At 37.4% G+C, this 20,778-nt stretch overlaps 1 protein-coding gene across 2 annotated transcripts in view; it reads left to right on the forward strand.

Moving 5' to 3' along the window:
* Positions 1-13,546: 13,546 nt before the first annotated feature.
* BCKDHB (branched chain keto acid dehydrogenase E1 subunit beta) overlaps positions 13,547-20,778 on the forward strand; it is a 240,947-nt gene continuing 233,715 nt past the window's right edge. The window contains exon 1 of one of the 2 annotated variants that reach the window (XM_027855230.1): positions 13,547-13,782. In XM_027855230.1, the coding sequence (XP_027711031.1) occupies positions 13,581-13,782 (202 nt within the window). In that variant the 5' untranslated portion in view covers positions 13,547-13,580. The remainder of the gene's footprint in view (positions 13,783-20,778) is intronic. The other variant, XM_027855240.1, reaches the window with a different exon arrangement.

Consider the following 20,778-nt stretch of genomic DNA (forward strand, 5'->3'; position numbering starts at 1 on the left):
AGTAAAAACAAAAAAAAGTCCCTTACCCTCAAGGAGCTTATGTTCGAATGAGGGAGATAACACATACATAAATGTATATATACAAGATGCACAGTGAGTCATGGGAGGCTACTTTAGAAGGGAATGCAAAGGAGGACCTGGAAAAACTTCCTACAGAAGTGATGTTCGAAATTCGAAAGAAGACAGGAGTTCTAATAGGCTGAAAATGAGGAAGGAGAGAATTCTAGGCATGGAGGAGAGGCAGCGAAAAGTCACTGAGAAAGAAGGCAGAGAGCTTTCTGCATGAGGAATCACAAATAGGCCCATATGAATGGATCATAAAGAGAATGGAGAGGAGTAATGTGTAAGAAGACTAGAAAGATAGGAATGAGTCATATTGGGAATAAGTTTTAAATTTCAAACAGAGGAGTTTATATTTGATCATAGAGATAATAGGAAGCTATACAGTTTACTGAGTGGGGAAGGGAAGAGGTGGGGATGTGAAGACCTGTTCTTAAGAAAAACTACTTGGCAGCTATGCAGTAGATGGATGATTGAAGTGAGGAAGAAACAAAACAGGGAGGCCAATTAAAAGGCTATTGCAAAAGTCCAGGGGGGAGGGGATGAGGGCCTGAACTAGAGCTGTAGCTATGTGAGTGGAAAGGAGACTAATACTAGAAATGTGGGAGAGGTACATAAGATTTGGCAATGGATTGGATATGTATTATGAGACCAAGTGAGTACCCAAGTGTTATTCTGAATGTGTAAATCTGGGTGAATGGAAAAGCAGTAGTGCCTTCCATAGTTATAGGGAAGTTTGAGAGAGATGTGCATTTGGGCAGGAAAATGAGTTCTGTTTTAGGCATGTTAAATTTGAGACATCTTTGAGATGATGATTAACCCAACAGTGCTGCAGAGAGGTCAAGAAGAATGATGACCAAGAAAAGTCACTAGATCACTGGTAACTTTGGAGAGAGTGGTGAATGATGAGGATGGAAACCAAACTGCAAAGGATTTAGAAGAAGGTGAGAAAATGGAGGCAGTCAGTGGGGACAGCTTTTTCAAGTTTAGCTTAGAAAATTCGAAGAGATGTAGGAAGATAGTTAATAAGAAGGTAAGATCTAGCAAAAGCTTTTTAAAAGAATTTTTTTTGTCCATTTTTTTTTGCTGTTTTTAGTTGTTTTACTTGTATTTCTCTCTCATTAATCATTTTTGGTGTTGGGACAGGCTGTTACCAGCATGAAGGCAGGCATGAATCTAAGGCAATTTTGTAAAATTTGTTTGTTTTTTGAATTTGTACAATTATATGTTGTGGGGGTGAATATAAGCTCCTAGTGCACCTAGCTATTAAAGGTCTGGGTCATCACAAAATATTGTGAATATTGAATAAAAATATATGAATACTGTACTCTGGGTTTTAGGCATAAGCCTGCCAGAAACAACTTAATTTGACATTAGTTTAAGACCCATGCATTTCTAGTTTCTAGAAAGGAATGTCAGATTTGGGATAGACTCTTCATGTTCTGGTTCATCTTTCTACCCCAAGACAGTCTGAGGAGTTATAAGAATCCATAGCCTAGAAGAGTCACTAATTATAATAATACAATCCTCAGTTAGAAACTACTCAATTCAGTCCTCATCCACGGTCCTCTTGAAGATTGGCAGAGTATCCTCCTTGTGATCAATATATTACACTATTCTGAATAAAAGAGGTCATTTCCCTTAGGTGGTCACAGGTGAGTAGTTTCAAGAGATGGAGAAGGCAGTGATCTTAACTGGAAGTGATCTTAACTTACTTTTTTGTCCTAAATATTAGTGTCCACAGTTATTTCAGTTTCCTTAGGAATGACTTTTGTTCCTAAGGAAAAAAGTCTGGAAAGGGTTTTTAAGATCACAGAAATATTTATTTCTTAATATTCTAGAAAAAACTTTTAAAAATAAGGTTTTTTTGTAATTCCCCAATTGTGTGTATTTAGTAGAATTATTTGAAGTATAATCTATGTTTATTAATTCTGGGATCTTAATTTTGTACCTGCTAATCTATAGCAAGATACATTACTTTAGTTGATCCAAAATATGGAGTTTTCTTTAACACACTGGGTGTAACAAAACAATTAAGATGAAGAGTATTCTAGATGCTATAACAGTATTGTTTTAGTGATATAATAGTGGCATAAAAGTGAAATAATAGGTTTGGGGTATTGCATTGAATTGGGAAACAGAAAACAACAGAGTAGGCAAAGACAAAATAGCATTTAAACTTACTTGAGTATTTAGTCAGCCTGTTATTCTCCAATAGCTCAAAAGCTCTGTAGATTAACGAAGCTGTCTAGGATCAAAATGGTCTAATGTAAAGACAGAACTTAAAAGTAATATTTTGCAAGTCAGCTCACCAATACTTTCATTCCCTTAGCCATAGCTATTACAGAATAAGTTCTGAATTTAAATTATTCTTTTAATATATATTTATTGAAATAAGTTTGTCTTAATGTCTTTTGTTTCTTGTATCACCATAATTTCCTCAGTATTTCTCCTTTTCCCTCTTCTGGAGAGCCATATCATATAACAAACAGTATTTTTAAAGAGAGAAAAAGAAAAAGAAAAAAATCTGCATAACTGATCAATGTCAGAAAAGTCTGAAAATGTGTGCAATGTGCAACACTTATGGACCTCCCATCTCTACAAAGTGATGGCATGGAATGGTATCTTCTCATATTTCTTCTTTCTAGCCATGCTTATTTTTTTTTTAAATTTTGCAACAATCACTCTTGATTTTTTTTTCCCTGTGGTTCTTCTTTCCATTTATATTGCTATAGACATTGGTTCTGCTTATTTCATTCTGCATCAGTTCATGTAGATATTTCTACGTTTCTCTGTATTCACTACATTTGTTATTTCTCACAGCTTAGCAATATTCCATTATTTTTATATACTACAGTTGGTTTAGTCATTGTCTAATCAATGTGCATATACTTTACTTATAATTCTTTACTCTCACAAAAAAATGCTGCTATAAATATTTTGGTGTATACTGGAACTTTCTTCTTCTTATTGGCCTCCTTAAGGCATAAACCTAATAATGGAATCTCTTGTTCAAAGATTATGGACATTTTAGTAACTATTTACATAATTACAAATTTTGCTTTCCAAAATGGGTATACTGATTGACAGCTCCACCAACAATGCACTAATATGCCTCTCTTCCCACAACCCTTCCACATTGAATAGTCCCATCTTTTGTCATCTTTCCCAACTTGTAGGATGTGAGATAAAACCTCAGGATTGCCTTAGTTTACATTTCTCTTATTGCTAGTGATTTGGAACATTTTCATATAGTTATTAATGTGATCATTTTTTCTATTAAGAAATGCTTATTCATATCCTTTTATCATTTAACTTCATGGAAATAGCTTTTGGTCATATGTACATGTGTGTACATTATTTATGTTGTTTATATATTTTGTATAGATACATTTTATAACATATAATATATAACTATAAATAAAATAAATATATTAATATTTGTAGCTCTCATCTATAGAGTGTACTTATTGTTATTTGTCACATACATAGATATAGATTTCCATTTTTATGTATCTTGGATACCAATCTAATAAATTTATAACTAATCTAGGTGGCATAGTGGATAGAGTGCTGGGCCTGGATGGATCTCATCTTCGTGATTTCAAATCTGGCCTCAGACATCTACTAGCTATGTGACCCTGGAGAAGTCACTTAACCCTGTTTACCTCAGTTCTTCATCTGTAAAATGATCTGGAGATGGAAATGGCAAATCACTTCAGTATTTTTGTCAAGAAAACGCCAAATAGGGTCATGAAGATTCAGACACAACTGAAATGACTGAACACCAACTCATCTAGAGAATATCCTTGCTATTATTTGTTCAATCTAACAAATCTTATCAAATTCCACAACTACATTTTCATTTCAAAATTTTGCGCACAGTGCAACTGGATTGTTGTAGAGATCAAATCACCCACTAATTCCCTCTTTCATACCAAATGTCTGGTAGTATCCCAGGAGCACTGACTATGAATCAACTAGGCTCCACAGGGGGTTTAGACTTTCACACATCATGGTGGACTAATCAGTTCCACATGTGGAATAGGTTAGGTACACAATACCCAGTAGGAAACGACCACCACAATGTTGTGTTTGATAAACATGAAGATGAAGACTTTTGGGACAAGAACTCACTATTTGACAAAAATTGCTGGAAAAAACTGGAAAGCAGTTTAGCAGAAATGAGATATAAATCAATACCTCACACTACATACCAAGATAAGGTCAAAATGGGTACATGATTTAGACATAAAGGGTGATATCATAAGCTAGGCCTGTACAACCTGTAGAAAACATCCTCTACATTTTTCGAGGGCCACCCAAAATCCTTTGGTGTGCCCCAAGCAGTCCACAGGCAGCAGGTTGTACAGGCCTGCCATAAGCAAATAACGGAATAGTTTACCTGTCAGATCAGATAAGGGAAGAATTTATTACCAAATAAGAGAGCGCATAAAAGTATATAAAATGGAGAGTTTTGATTAAATTTAAAAGGTTTTGTACAAACAAGACCAATTCAGGCAAGATTAGAAAAAAAGAGGAAACTGGGGGTAGGGGAGTGGAGATTATACTCAGTTTCTCTGATAAGACCTCATCTCTCAAATATATAGAGCACTGAGTCAAATTTATAAGAATATGTCATTCTACAATTGATAAATGGTCAAAGGATATGAATAGACAGTTTTCAGAAGAAATCAACACTATCTGTATTCATATATGCTCTAAATCACTATTGATTAGAGAAATGTTAATTAAAATAACTCAGGTACCACTTCATGCCTATCAGATTCACTAATGTGACACAAAAGGAAAACGACAAATGCTGGAATAGATATGGAAAAATAGGGACACTAATGCACTGTTAGTGGAGTTGTGAATTGATCCAACCATTCTGGAGAGCAATTTGGAACTATACCTGAAGGACTATAAAACTATTTTTACCCTTTGATCCAGTAATGCCACTACAAGTCTATGTCCCAAAGAGATTAAAAAAAAGTAAAAGGGCCTATATGTACACAAATATTTATAGCAGCTCCTTTTGTGGTGGCAAAGAATTGGAAATTGAGATGATGCTCATCAATTGGAATGGCTAAGCAAGATGTGGTATAGGATTGCAATAAAATAGTATTGTGCTATAAGAAATGATAAGCAGGATGCTTTCAGAAAAACCTGGAAAGATGTATATGAACTGATACAAAGTGAAGTGAACAGAACCAGGAGAACATTGTACCTGATAACAGCAAGATTGTATGATGATCAACTATCTCAGCAATGCAATGATCCAAGATGATTCTGAAGGACCTATGATGAAAAATGTAATCTATCTCCAGAGAAAGAATTGATGGAATATTAATGCAGATCAAAACATACTGTTTTTAACTTTCTTTTTCTTTTTTGTCTCTGTTTTCTTTTATAACATGACTAATATAGAAATATGTTTTGCATGTTGCTTGCCTTCTCAATGAGGGGTGATGGAAGGGAGGGTGGTAAAGAATTTGGAACTCAAAATTGAAAAAAAAAGGTTAAAATAGTTTTTACATGCAATTGGGGAAAACACAATTTTATTTTTTTTAAAAGGATCATTTAAAAATCCATAGTATAGGATTTACAACAATATGTATTCTTTCCAATTTTAAATTCTGTAATAAGAGAGCAATGTGATCCTACTCTCAGCTCACCAGTACCAGGAACCCTGGTGTGGAAGGAGTAATATTCTAACCCCTCCATTCGTCCAGGTTAGGCTAGTTTTTCCTTAAAAGGAATTGAGATATTCCTCGAGATTTGGTTGACTCAAGGGGACTAAGGGCTCAGACTCTTAATGTCAGTCATCTTGAGTACACAGCAGCTAGAAGGAACTGGAGATTTTCATATTTTTGGCAGGTGGATCACGAAGGGAGTTTCACTCAGCTGAATCAACCAAGTGGTTATAATTGTTCTTTGAATATTCTTCTCCAGCACTAAGTAAATCTCCTTCAGTTAACTAACTGTTCAATGACACACAAGTACTTCAGTTTATTCCAACGTAAAACCTAAACTACCAAGGGACTGGCCTGAGTCAGGCCCAGCCAACTTTACATGCCTAGATGTTATAAAATACAGTTATATCATTGTGAAAAACAGTGAGATCATCAATGGTGACAACTGGTACATTAGTCATTAAGCATTTTGCATACCATTGTGCTCGTTTAATAAATGCCTTCTTAAAGAACATGTTTGTGGCCACTAAGATAGGAAGTAGCAAGCCAAAGTACCTAACAGTAAATGCAGCAGGCTGTCCTATTATTGAGGCAATACTACATTTTCCATTCCCCGTTAAATCTTTCACAGTTGCTTCCAAAAAGGCACTCATCAAGAACACAAGTACAGTGTTTTGTCCTAGAGACAGGAGATACACTTTCACAAGGTATAGTCTCTTTGCTGTGGAGGGGCACTGCCTTCTTTTTTGGATAGGGGAGAGGTTACTGGTAGAGTCAGTCTATTCTTTTTGCATCAGATTTCATAGGAGCAAAAGTGCATTTGCAGTACATGAACTCAGTAATGAAGCTCTGAATTTTAATAGCTGTTTGGTGGTTAGCAGTAATCGGTCACAAAAGTCTTTCATTAGTTTACTTTGTGACTGCTTTGGAGTGTACTTTAACAGTAGGGTAAACATTCTAAATACACATACATATATGCTCAATAGCAAGAATATATTTGTCATTATGGTATTTAGTTTTGAATAAAATCAACTTTTGTGATAACAAAAGAGACCCATCATGTACACACCAGCCCTCTGGCACCTCCTGTCCTCCTTCCCTTTTCAGCTTCCTTTTGTGTATTGTCTTCCCTCTTTAGACTGTAAGTCCTGGAGGGCAAGGGCTGTCTGTCTTTTTCTTACTTGTATCCTTGGAGTTTACCACAGTGTGTGGCACATAGTAGGTGCTTAATAAATGTTTAGTAAATTTATTAAATTTTTATCAAATGTATGCTGCTTTGTCTTCAGAGTTAGCATTTCTATAGTGATTTATCTAAAAGGTTAAGTGACTTGATCAAGGTTTCATAGCTAATAAGAGTCTAAGGCCAGAGTTGAAATCAGAACTTACTCCAAGTCTACTCCAAGATACTCTATCTACTACACCACCTAGAAGCCTCTTGGTCTGATTTCTGAATATATAGTGTCTGGCAGATAAGACTAGTACAACAATATTGTTGGACTATTAGAGAAAAACTTCCAGCAAAAATTTTGTACTGAAGCAACAATACCAATTAACACTAATTCCATGCTTTGTTCAAGAGCATTGTATCAAGCTCTGGTACAAGGTAAGGATCACTTTAGGCAAAAGAAAGCCTTGTAGAAAAGCAAACTCTTTTAGACTTGAAGCTGAAGCTGAAGCTGAAGAAGAAAAAAACAATGAACATTTAAGAACCAGTTCAAACTATAGGTTCACTCTACTAGCATTTTAATAGTATAAGTTCTGCCAGATATGTAGAATGCAGTGAATCCCCTAATGCACATCCATTGCTACATAGTTTGGTTCTTGTGAAATCTCTTGATATGTAGTTATTGGATTGCAGCTGAAAAAATTATCCAAACTACTATTTGAGACCAATATTGGCTTAGAAAAAAGAAATCCTTCTGAAGAACCAACCAAAGTAGTTGAATGGGTTTGTCTGCTTGCACTAGCAGTATCTTCATTACTTTGTTAGAGAAACAGTGATTTGTACTAACTAGGAGACAAAGCATTTTGAAATTTGATTCGAGAAGAGACTAGTATACGGTTAAGAATTTCTAGTAAGACCAATTTTAATGTTTGTTAGCTGTCTGCTTGTTTATGGATTTTTGTGTTTTAATGTGACAGTGATTTACAAAGGAATTTAGTCCTAGTATTAAAATTATTATTTACCAATGGGGTATGAATAAAGCTTAGTATATTCAGGAAAAAAAGTGTGTGTGGCTATATACACACGTGTGTTGTATATATACGTATGTGTATATATGTATGTATATACTTATATGTACACAGACATATGTGTGTATATATGTGTATATATATATATATATGAGATAAATTCAAGGTAATTAACAGAGGGAAGATACTAGTATTAAGGGGGATTGGGAAGAGCTTCTTGTAGAAGGTAGGATTTTAGCTGGGATTTGGAAGAAGCCAGATATTTAGTATATATGTTATTTGCACTTAGTTATTTACATGTTGTCTTCCCCATTAGAATGTGAGCTTCTTTAGGGCAGGAACTATTTTTGCTTTTCTTTGTATCCTCAAGTGTTAGCACATAATATGACTTAAATTATTGTTGACCTATTGCTTGATAGAACAAGGATGACAGAGTGCCTAAATATACATTAGATCCCAAAGGCTCATTAGAATCAGATTGAGAGGTTGAAGGCTCAGTGGAATGAGGTTATTTATATAAAAGTAGGAATAACCTTGGTATTGTTAATTTTGGTGTTCTGTGGATCTATACTTGCATTGTAGCAAGGGACAACAGAGAATATGGTAATATGGAATCACATACATCACTAAGATGGATGCACCAACAAGATAGATGACTATATATTTTCTCCAGTCCTTACAACCTCTTAAATCTCTCCAAAACAAGAATCATGCACAAGAGATAAAGCAATTTCAGCTATTTCCAAAGTCTAGGACACCAAGAATCCAAAGGAGGTCTGATGAACTAACACAATATTCCTTAACACTTAATGTGTTTACTCAGCACCCCACCATGCTCCACGCATCAGGGCTGCACAAGCCAACCTATGCTTCGCAGCAGAACTCAACTATTATCTTCCTTCCCCCATTATTTCCAGTGTCTTGGAGATCCAAATGATAGAAATGTGTTCAGACTATAACTGCAGGATAGCAGCAAGGAACAAGAGTGGGGTAGTGCTCTCTGCTGCAACAGACCTCAGCCAGAGAACTGAGGAACATGAGGATCTGGGGCAGGACACATGTGTAGGCACTTGACTAATACTGAAGGAAAGAGCCTATTATCTACTGGGGGCCAATTCTGTATCCCCAGAAGGCAAAGACTTAGGCTGGTGAACCATGAATTGCCCAGTGTGGAAGGATGCTGAGATAGCTTTGAGATCCAGCCCCCAGGAAAACTATCATCAAAGGGGAAGGAGTCAGTAAGTGAGCAATAGGGGAAAATAAAGGGGAAAAAAAGATTGAAAGTACTAAAGATCTCAAAAGGAGGAAAATTTAACTAAAGATCTTGAATACAAGTAGATAAACCAATAGGGAAGATATGAAGATATTAATAATGAAAGAGAACAAGGTCTCCAAATTAGGCAAAAGAGTTCAGGCACCTTTGAAGATATATTGCAAGATAAAAGAAAGTGAATCAACACCTGATGAGGTAAAGGACCCTGTGGATTCCCAAGAGAGAAAAAAATCATAGAAAGATGTCTCTGAATGATTTAAAAAAGAAATAAGAATTGTGAAATCAGAAATAGTTGGCAGAATAGAAAAACTTGAATCCATGGGAGCAAGTCTCAACAAAGAAACAAAACACAGAATAATTGATTGGGAATGCAAACACATGGCAATGAAGGATACTTTGGAACAACAGAATCAAAAAGTAATAACATTAAAAGAGAGCATGATTTCCATACATATAAAGCATATTGATCTCAAGGACAGGATTCATAGAAACAACCTAAGGATTATAGATCTCCTAGAAGAACACAAGTAAAAAAACAAACAAAAAAAAAACAAAAACCTAAACACAATGCAAGAAATAACACAAGAAAGCTGTCTAAGATGCCTTAACACAGAAAACAAAATGCCAATTGAAAACAATCCATAGGTCACCTACAGAAAAAACCAAAAAAACAGAAAAGCAAAGCAAAGCTAACAACAACACAAAGCTACAAACTCCTAGACACAGTGGTTAAATTTAACAATTTCATTGACAACAATAAATTTTACAAGTGACTAGGAAAAAGACCTTTAAATGTAAAGGAAAGGAAATTAAAATAACACAAGGTTATTTTTCACTCACTAGAAGCCCTCAGGAAGGAATGGAATAATATATTCTGAAAAGCAAAATAACTTTAAAAATTGCTCAAAGTGACCTATTCTACAAATCTGCACCTAAGCACTAATGACAAAAGATGAACATTCAATAAAAAAGAGGTGTTTAAAGCATTGCTAGAAAGAAAACCAGACGTGAAGAAATTGTTTGCTTTACAAATACCCAAGACAATAGAAATATAAGAAGAGCAAACAAATTCAGCATCTAAAGGCAACAACAAAATAATGAAAAGAGAAGAAAAAATTGCTTTCTAAATTTCTTTGTACACAGCATGACTGGAGTGAAAGCAGAAATCAAACAAAAGTGATAATGAAGAAAGAGGCTTGAAATATTATAGATTGTTTGGGATTTGGAGGAATCCAGATACTCATTAAATATCTCGTATATACCTGGTTATTTTCATATTGTTTTCCTTGATAGAATGTAAGCAACAGGGAATCAATGATTTTTTTTTGGACTAAATTACAGAATGTAGGGAGGGAAGGAAGAAGACAGAGAATGAATATGTATTGTACTCATACTCAAGTCAAAGGCTGAAAATGAAGCAAAAATAATTCCTGTAGCCTTTCAGGAAGAAGAGAGCCTATAGGAGAATGAGCAAAGAGGCAAAGGCAAGGATTGAAAAGGGTGAAGTGGAAAGAAACAGAGAAAACTTACTTCACAGGTGGGATGGGGTGTCACTGATGAATATTCCCATGACAGATGAGGGATATCCTATAAAGGGAGAACAGGACCTTAAAAATAATATAATATGCAGGGATCTGGTGCTTATCCTGCCTCAGGAGAATTAGAGGAATATTTTCAAAAATTAAAAATTTAAAAGGGAAATAGACCCAGTTGTAAAGGAAACTACTAAAGGGGGAAAAATCCCTTCGGGTCTTGATAGATCCACAAGAGAATCCTATTAAACTTTTAAAGAACAATTAGTACCTGTTTATATAGTCTTAATGCCAAAACCAGGGAAGAATATAGCAAAGGATAACTATAGACCAATACAATTAATGAATATCAATTAAAAAATTTTAAATAAAATCATGTCACAAAAAGACCAGAGTCTTTATTTTATAAATCATTCAAGAAATCTTGTGACCAAGTTGGATTTACTCCAGAGATGCAAACATGGTTCAGTATTAGGAAAACAATCCACATACTCATAATAATAACAAAAATATATCAAACCATAAGATTATATCAACAGATACAGGAAAAGCTTTTGACAAAGTACAACACCCATTTATGCTGAAAACTCTACAAAGTAAAATATTATTATTTTAATGTCATAAAAAAGATTCAACTAAAACCAAAAGCATACATTATATGCAACAGGGACACACCAGAACTTTTTCCAATAAATATAGGAGTAAAACAAGGATGTCAACTGCTCCCACTGTATTTGACATAATAATAGAAATGCTAGTAATAGCAATAAGGGAACAGAAATAAATTAAAAGCATGAAACAAGTAAAGAGGAAGTAAAACTATCCCTCTTTGCTGTTGACATAATGGTTTACTTGGAAAGTTGTAGGGAACCAAGGAAGACACTAATTGAGATAATTAATACCTTCAGCCAAGTTGCAGGTTAAAACATACAGAATCACAGAATTTTAGAGTTGGAAGAGACCTTAGAAGCCAACCCACATACAAAAGGTGCTAACTATGGCATACCAGATACCTGGCCATTCAGTCTCAGTTGAAAGAGAAGGAACCCACCTCTCCAAGCAGCCCATTTCACTTTTGGATAACTCTTGTCAGGAAATTTTAATCCACCGTAGGAGCTTCTGTGCCTGACTTATTTTATACGTGTGCTTCTTGGCTGTTGTTGTTTGTCCTTCGTTTGGGAAGGTTCTGGCTCTTAAAATCACAGAATTTTAAAGGGGGAAGAGACCATACAGAAAATATAGTCTAACCTACTCACATCACACCTTAAGTTCCTGCCACCTGTGGTCATTCAGTTTGGAACTGAACTTTGTAAAAAGTAGTTGAGGTACTGGTTTGGAGTTATCTTCAGTTTCTGGAGAGTGGGCAGCAGAGCGCTATGCGATCCCTCAATAAATTCCACAGAGATATAATAACTTTTCTCCAAACTTTATTCCAGTCTGTCACTTCTTTTCATTGTTTAAAACACATCTTCAGTCTACTCACAGAAAAGCAAACAGCACAACTAAACAGAATTATAAAATAGAGGTGGGGAAAAATGCAAGAAAAAATTTTTAAAAAGCAAGTTTTACGATTCTGGTATTAGCAATTAATGTCGGAACCCGAAGAGTCTATATTCTGACTTTTCTTTTGCCAGCCTTAAATCCTCCTCAGTACAGTGTCTTAAGAATATCTATCCAGCTTTTTCTTTCTCTTCCCTTCTTCCTACTCTTTGAGGACCTGTTGGTATAGGGAGAGGCAAGCAGGTCTAGGGATCATTTTAGTTCCCTTTTCTTCGTTTTCATCTTTAACTTCAGGGACAACAAGGTGGTACAGTGGGTAGCGCACAGGCTTAGAGTCCAGAGGACCTGAATTCAAATCTGGTCTCAAACATTTGTTAACTGAGTGACCCTGGCCAAGTCACTTAGCCTCATTGCCTCCCCGAAATAAAAGCAAACAAAAAGTCTCTATCTTCCTTTCATTTTTTTGCATTTAGTGGCTATCATTTCTTTTTATAATTAGTCTGTGTCACAACATTCATTGGTAAAGTCCTAACGACCTGGGACAGTATCATTTTAGCTTAATTTTTGGACACTGCACAGACTCATCTAAGAGAAGCTCTTGAGACAAGATTTGCTAAATCCTTTAAAACATTAACTCCATTAGGTTCCTAGAGTGCTAACATTCATGTAAGATTTGCGGGAAGAAAATGTTATTTGGCTAAACTTAATTCAGAAAAGGGGGGGGAATCAAACTATTTAACATAAATGAAGGCACTAATTAACGGGTAGCATAGCACTCTCGGGATTTAGACGAACTTGGTGCCCATTCTTCAGACACTGATGATAACTCCAAACCAGTAACAATTACTTTTTACAAAGTTCATTTCTAAACTGAATGACAACAGGTGGCATGAACTAGGAGGTAAGAGGTTAAAAAGTGAAACAAAGGCGTTAGGTTAAAAAGCTGCCCCTTCCCTTCAAAAAAGAAAAATGCATGGCAGGTGGTACTAGAAAAATCCTAGATATGCTGGACCAGGTCCAGACCATAGCCAAGCCCAGGGATGTCCAAAGCCGAGTTCAGAGCTTCGACCTTACCGACCCCGCCTCCAACCCCATTCTTCATCACTTTTCCTAGTACGCATGCTCACTCTTCAACAAAACACGCCCATATTTCTTCCGTGCCCCGTCCCCGCCCCCGAATCCCAAGCTGCGATTGGGCCGTCTCACGTGACCGCACTGTCGGCCTAGCCAATTGAGATGTCGCCTCAGTCCCTCCCCCCTACCCCCATCCCGGCGGCGTGTACTCGGCCGTACCTCCAGACAGCCCTAGGCTGGTGGTACTAGAGCATGGCGGCGGCAGTGGTGGCTTCGACGGCGCGGTGGGTGCGAGTTCGGGCCGGAGTCGTGGAGGCAGCCAGGCTCCGTTGCCAGCTGGGAGGCTCTCGGTTCGGGCGGCTCTTCCTCCTGCCTTCGGCGGCGGGTGATGTGGCCCAGAGGCGGCATGTGGCTCACTTCACCTTTCATCCGGACCCGGAGAACAGAAAGTATGGTGAGCTGGCCGGCCTTGGGTCCTGAGCCGGGCGCTTCTGGGGGTGGGGGCTGCCTCCAGCCCTCTTTCCGTCTCTGTCCATTGCCAGCGGGTCAGCCCCTCGGTCCCTACCCTTGTCTCTCTGTCTTTCTCCTTCCTCCCTCTCCCTCTCCCTCTCGCTCTCCCTCTCCCTCTGTCTTTCTCTTTTCTCTCTTCCTCCTCTTGTCTGTCTGTGCCTCTCCACGTCTCTCCCTCCTCTCTGTCACTATCTCTCCTTCTGTCTCTTTCTCTTCCTCCTTCCCTCTCACTGTCTTCTCTTTCTCTTCTCTCTGTCTCTTTTCCTCTGCTTTTCTGTCTGTGCCTCTCTACTTCTCTCTTGGTGTGTCTGCCTCTCCACGTCTCTCCCTCCTTCTCTCTGTCACTGTCTCTCCTTCTGTCTCTTTCTCTTCCCCCTTCCCTCTCACTGTCTTCTCTTTTTCTTCTCTCTGACTCTGTTTCTCTTTCTCTCTCCCCTTCTATGTCATTCTCTCCGGCCTCTCCCTCTCCCCCTGACCCTCTCCTTTTTCCCTCCTTTTTTTCCTGTCCTCTTCCCTTCCCTATTTCATGGGCTCTTAGATATCCAGTCCACCTCCCCCCTCCTTTTACAGATGAGGAACCTCATCTTCACCATAGAAGTGCAAAGACTTTGCCCAAGATCACCCAGATAATAAAGGGCACAAAACATGATCCAATAATTAATAATGAAGACTCTTCTAAGGTAGAGGTAATATAATAATATACTACTGAAGTAGTAACTTTATAGGTCAGATTTTCTTCTTTGAAAATAATTGTTCAGAAGAAGCTGCTGATAACACTGATTACATTTACTAAAGGACAGAGTCAGGATTCAACCACAAATACTTTGATTCCCTGCTCTTGGTAGTAATGCCTGAAGGCTGTTCTCACCACCCTGTTTTCAGACCCCTTGAAAGAGGCAGTAATACCACCTAGGCCTGTTAAAGTGCCAATGAATGGTGCTTTGGTGGTTGAAAGCCTAAGAGTTTACTCTTCTTTCTTATGTTGCTTCCTTACTTTTGGAAAAACATGCCTCATGGTATTGCTATAACTTTCTATAGAACTCTCCCTAACTAGCTGTAGACTAATAAAAGCAAGGAAAACCTTTGATAAGCTGAAGAAAGTGGATGCACAGTATGTAATGATTTCCCCAGGGTTACAGAATAAGCCTTTACTGGAATTGATAGATTTGACCAAATGCTTTAATTTCAGCGTAAAATGAAAATCTAGCACTGTGGAGTGGTCTGAATAACAGAGTGGGTAATGATTTGATGTTCAATACCTAAACTTCTGCAATAATAATGACATACCGAAGACAGTATACCTTACAAAGCACTTTTCATATATTCTTATTTTATCCTTATAGCAAGTAGGTAGTACAAGAATTGTCTTACTTTAGAAGGCAGAGCTGGGACTTGAATATCAGGTTATCTGATCCCAAATGAACTGTTCTTTACACCATACTACACTTCCATTACAATGACTGATGGATTGTTTTACTTTTCTCCTCTTAAAAATTTAAATGTATAGTTATACAGTTTATAAAAAACAAAATCTTCTGTTATCTTCCTAATTTGCTTATGGAGATAACTTATATTTTAACCGTATAACATTTTCTTGCACAAGAGGTCAGACTCTTTTGATGTTCCTACTAGAAGAGGGATTCTTAACCTGGGATCTCTGGATTTGTTTAAAAAAACATTTTGATAACTGCATTTCAGTATTATTTCTTCCTTTTGTAATTCTATGAATTTTATTTTATGGATTTAAAAACATGATTCTGAAAAGTGGTTGGTAGGTTTCACTAAATTGCCATAGGGGTCCATAACACACACACACAAAAGTTAAGAACTCCTTTCTTAGAGGAACATCAACATCAAATCATTTCGTCTTTTTTGAAAAAGTAATTAACCAAATTTATTGCAGTTTTCTGAGTTACATTTTCTAATTAACACTCTTATTACCAATAGGAAGAGCCCTAAATTACTCATTTAAAGCAAAGCAACCAATGACTAAAAATAATTATGAAAAAATTGCATTGCCCTACCTCTTTTCTATCTTTGTAGTGATATCACTGTAAGCATGAAGACATTATCTTAAATTGAGGACAAATTATAATTATATAATTATGATAATTGTAGTTCTCATAGTTATAGTTCATTTTGTTGACATTTTAAAATAAAATTTATTTCTAAGCAAAAAATAATTTTTAAAAAACCATTTAATTCTGTCATAGGATAATGTTCAACTGCTTCTGATCTTAGATGGGATATAGACACCAGTCATGTTAAAGATCTTTACTATAAATTGAAATGCCTCAAGTTACTACAAGACTTTGTAGTAAGAATAGGAAATGTCAGATATTTCCCTCTTGATTATAAAGTTGAACTTAGCAATTTTGAGTGAGTTTTTATTTTTTATTTTTTTGTGATTGTTCAGCTCTCTCATCTTTTATTTTTAAAGTTTTTTTATTAATTTATTTTGATTTATCAACAATCACTTCCATATGCTTTTGAGTTTAAAATTTTTCTCCCCCTTCCTCCCTACCAGCCTCCCCAAGATGGCGCACAATCTTATATAGCCTATACATATACATTCCTATTAAACGTATTTTCACATTAGTGATGTTGTAAGTAAGAATTAGAACCAATAGGAGGAACCACCAGAAAGAGGAAACAAAACTCAACAGAATAGAAAAAAAAATAGCAGATAGTATATTTCTATCTGCATTCAAATTCCATAGTTCTTTCTTTGGATGTGGATAGCATTTTCCATCATGAGACCTTTGGAGATGTCTTAGATACTTGTATTGCTGGGAAGGGTTAAGTTTATCAATACATCGCACAACGTGGCTGTTATTGTGTACAGCATTCTCTTGGTTCTGCTCACTTCAGTCAGCATCAGATCATACAAGTCTTTCCAGGTTTTTCTGAAGTCAGCCTGTTCATCATTTCTTATAGCACAATAGTATTCCATTACATTCATATACCACATCTTGTTCAGCCATTCCCCAATTGATGGGCATCCTCTCAATTTCCAATTCTTTGCCACCACAAAAAGAGCTGCTATAAATATTTTTGTACATGTGGGTCCTTTTCCCATTTTTATGGTTTCTTTGGGATATAGCCCTAGGAGTGCCATTGCTGGGTCAAAGGTGTAGCCCTTTGGGCATAGTTCCAAATTGTTCTCCAAAATGGTTGGATCATTTCACAACTCCACCAACAATGCATTAATGTTCCAATTTTCCCACAACTTCTCCAACATTTATCATTTTCTTGTTTTGTCATGTTGGCCAATCTGATGGGTGTGATGTGGTACCTCAGAGTTGTTTTGATTTACATTTCTCTAATCAATAGTGATTTAGAGTATTTTTTTCATATGACTATAGATGGCTTTAATTTCTTCATTTGAGAACTGCCTGTTCATATCCTTTGACCATTTATCAATTGGGGAATGTGAGTGAATTTTTAGCATGAGGGCCTAACTGGGTAATTTGATTCGTTATACTCCTGTCTAGTACTAAGGAGTAGTGGTAATTGCAGTCATATTAGAGAAGAGTGAGAGCCTTTTCCCTCTCACTAGGATGCTGCAGTAAATGCACATTCTTACAACAGTTTTTTAAAACAGTTGTTCCAACAGTTTTTCTGTATAGGGTATGGTGCTTTGGGGAGTGAGGGTACTATTGTTCTTACTGATATGGTTCCCTCTGAGTTTCCACTTTATTTTACCTGGGAGGATCAGGGTGTGGCTTGCCATTTTGGTAATCGTGGTAACTTCCCTCTTCTTTAGTTCAGATTGTCAGAATAGCTCATGCATCACTGGACCTTGCTATTGCTTTGCCATTACAGTCTTAGGACTTGTGGGCCTCTCCACTTGTAGTTGAACTCTGTTGTCTTTTTTTTTTTTCCAGCCAAAGACACAGTTTATTAGAACATCCGTCATATTGGGTAAACTCTTAAGGAGTCTGAACATTAATAAGCTATTGGCTAGATTACAAGAATCTGAGCAGTGGCTAGATTTTAAGAATCTAAGGCTTTGGCTAGATTATAAGAACCTAAGCACCTTAATGGAGACAAGATGGATACAGAAAGACTGTGGGAGGGATCTAGGAGTGGCCAAGTTGTTTGGGATGACTGGAGGAGGGGTCTCAGGAAGATCTGAATGGGAGTGGCCAGTAAGCTGGGATGAATAGAACTCCTGGGACCTGGACCACATGGCCAAGGGAGAATGGAGCCTGGCTAGGATTAAATGTGGGAAATAGCCAGGGACCACAGGGAGGTAAAACAATTGAGGGTTAGACTAGGTTAAGGGTAACAGAATAGGGAGATTGGGTTTAGCCACTATGAAAGGCCAGTTGATGGGATTATAGCCTCAGGGAAATGCCAGAGATTTGGCCATGTGGGAAAGTCCAGGGTTTTTCTTTTTTGAGGTCTTGATCTTATTGTCATCATTCCCCCCTCAAACAAATGGGACCCAACTTCTTTTGGGGTAAGGGGTGAAGGTCTTGGCTTCTGAAACTGCTTCCTGCTGGCAAGGGGCATAGACCTGTCCCTGCCTGGAGGGGGTCTCAAAGAGGAGGTTGACCGGAACCAAGCACAGGCTGTATCCAGGGGAAGATGGGGGGCATTGGCTGGTATTCGCTGTGTGCAACCAACTGTAGCTCTGTTTCTATTCAGATAATTCAGTTTTCCAACCATGCAATATCCAATCCACCTCATAGCCAGCCTCAGGAATAGCCAGGTGGGTAACATTCCTTTTCAAAGGAATATAATGGGGAAACTGAGCCAGGAGGATCCCATCTTAGACTGAGGCTAAAATTGTCCTTCTCAGCTTTTCCCGATGCTGACTTTCCACCAGTATCACATTCTCTCTGAGCAGCTTGTGGCATTTCTCTCAGATGGTGGAATATTGATTAACTATGGATTATGATCCATCAAACAACTCAAAATAAAATCATCTGAGCTTTTACCTCAAAACAGCAAGTTTCACTAATCACAGTTTAGGAAAAACTTTTCCAGGTTTTACATCTCAAACGTAAATTTGTCCTGGTGTAAAAAGCCAGTCATTAGAGATTTCTATACACTTGCAAATTCTCAGCAAGCCATAACCTAAACAAGCTTTTTGTCTAGTTTCCACATTAAAACAATAATCAACAATAGCCAAATTATTTTAGCAGTAACTAAATTATGAAAAGTTGCTTGACCTGATAGAAAAAGTTCACCAATTTGAAACTTGAAACAAGCCCATTACCAATCAGGTGACTTCAATTTTGTTAAATGCATTTCCAGATTACTTTACATGGAGAATCAACATCTCATAAACAGTTAAAACTACAACTTTAAAAGAGCATGCTCACCCAAGGTTTATTAGAATATCCGTCATATTGGACAGACTTTTAAGGAGTCTGAATGTTAGTGAGCTATTGGCTAGTGGCTAGATTACAAGAATCTGAGCAGTGGCTAGATTTTAAGAATCTGAGCTTTTGGCTGCATTATAAGAATCTGAGCCTCTTTGTGTTGTGTCTTCCTCAGTAATAGTGTGGGCTCCTTGACAGCAGGTACTGTCTCACCTTTTTTTTTTTGTATCCCTAATACTTAATACAATGCTTGACGCAGCAGTGCGTAATAAACAATTTTTCATTTATTCAAATTCTTCATAGAATTCTTTCTTTTCTTCTATAATAGCTGTTATTATGTTAACTGCAGTTATATTCATGGTGGTCTTTTTTCCCCCAAATGCTCATCATTAGTCCTGCAGTATTAGATGGCTTAGGATCTCATGAAATTGTTTCTTGTTGCCTTTGGATAACAAGAAAATCAACTCTGGTAAACTTTTTTTTCTTCTTCAATGAGAACCTGTGAGCCATGCTGTGCCGGCCGTGCCATGCACTCTCAACAGGCTGCCAGGGTCACACATACCAGTCTTCGGAGCCCACCCGGATAAACTTAGAGACGAGCTGATCAGGAGGTGCAAACACTCGAACTTTACTCAGAAACCATCACAGCAAACCGAGCAGGAGCAAGAAAACCAGGAGCCCGACCAGCCAAAGAGCTCTGATCCCTACCCCCTTCCTAGCACCTCCTCCTTGCCATCCCACCCCCACGTGGCACAGCCAACATCAGACAATCCCTCACACCTGTCCCATCTTGCCTCAACCCCCACGTGGCACGTAGCTAACATCAGACAATCCCTCACACCATGCTTCTATTCAGCTCCAAGTTCTGGTTTCTTTAATAGTGAGATTAGCAAGACTGATATGATTCATTTCTGTTACAGTTTGTCTTTTTATGGTCATTGGACAAAGATCCCACATTTAGAGCTGCAGCTGTTAAATTAATGTTTGTAGGTGGCTTAAAAACAGTGTGATTCTTTGTATCTTCTGTCTCCTCATCTTCCATGGCTATTTTATTGGGAAGGATAGAAGAGGATTGCATAGGACTAAAGGCCATTTTATGCTTTGTTTCATGGGTTGTCATGACCAAAGTGTTTATCACTAAGCCCCTCTGTACTTAGCTAACCTGGTTCTCAGAAAGTCAACACAGTTTTTGGATCCATACACGGAGCCTTTCCAGCATAGCATAGTTATCTCTTTCCCATTATGACTTTCCCCATCATGGTTTCGATATATCGTGGGGTGGCATAAAAATTACTGTAAATGGGAATTTTGGGGAGTTTTGTGGAAGCCACAGATGACATGCAAAGGCCAGTGGACAACAGAGAAAAAGTTTAGAAACTCAGAAATGATTAACCCAAATTTTACAATAAAGTACAGTAAATGCCCTATAAAAGAAAAAGAAAAAAAAAAATCAGACTTCTCCTCTGGTATGAAGGGAGGGCCAAAATTTTTTTACATGGATTTTTCAGATCATGGGGGTGCTGTACCCCTAAGCCCTGAGATTGTGGAAGGGATAACTGAACCTGTTTAAGCTTTCACTTGTTGGTACAGCCCTGTATTTCATCTTG

Source organism: Vombatus ursinus, unplaced genomic scaffold, assembly GCF_900497805.2.
Source record: "Vombatus ursinus unplaced genomic scaffold, bare-nosed wombat genome assembly UNPS02000582.1, whole genome shotgun sequence".
Lineage (NCBI taxonomy): Eukaryota > Metazoa > Chordata > Mammalia > Diprotodontia > Vombatidae > Vombatus > Vombatus ursinus.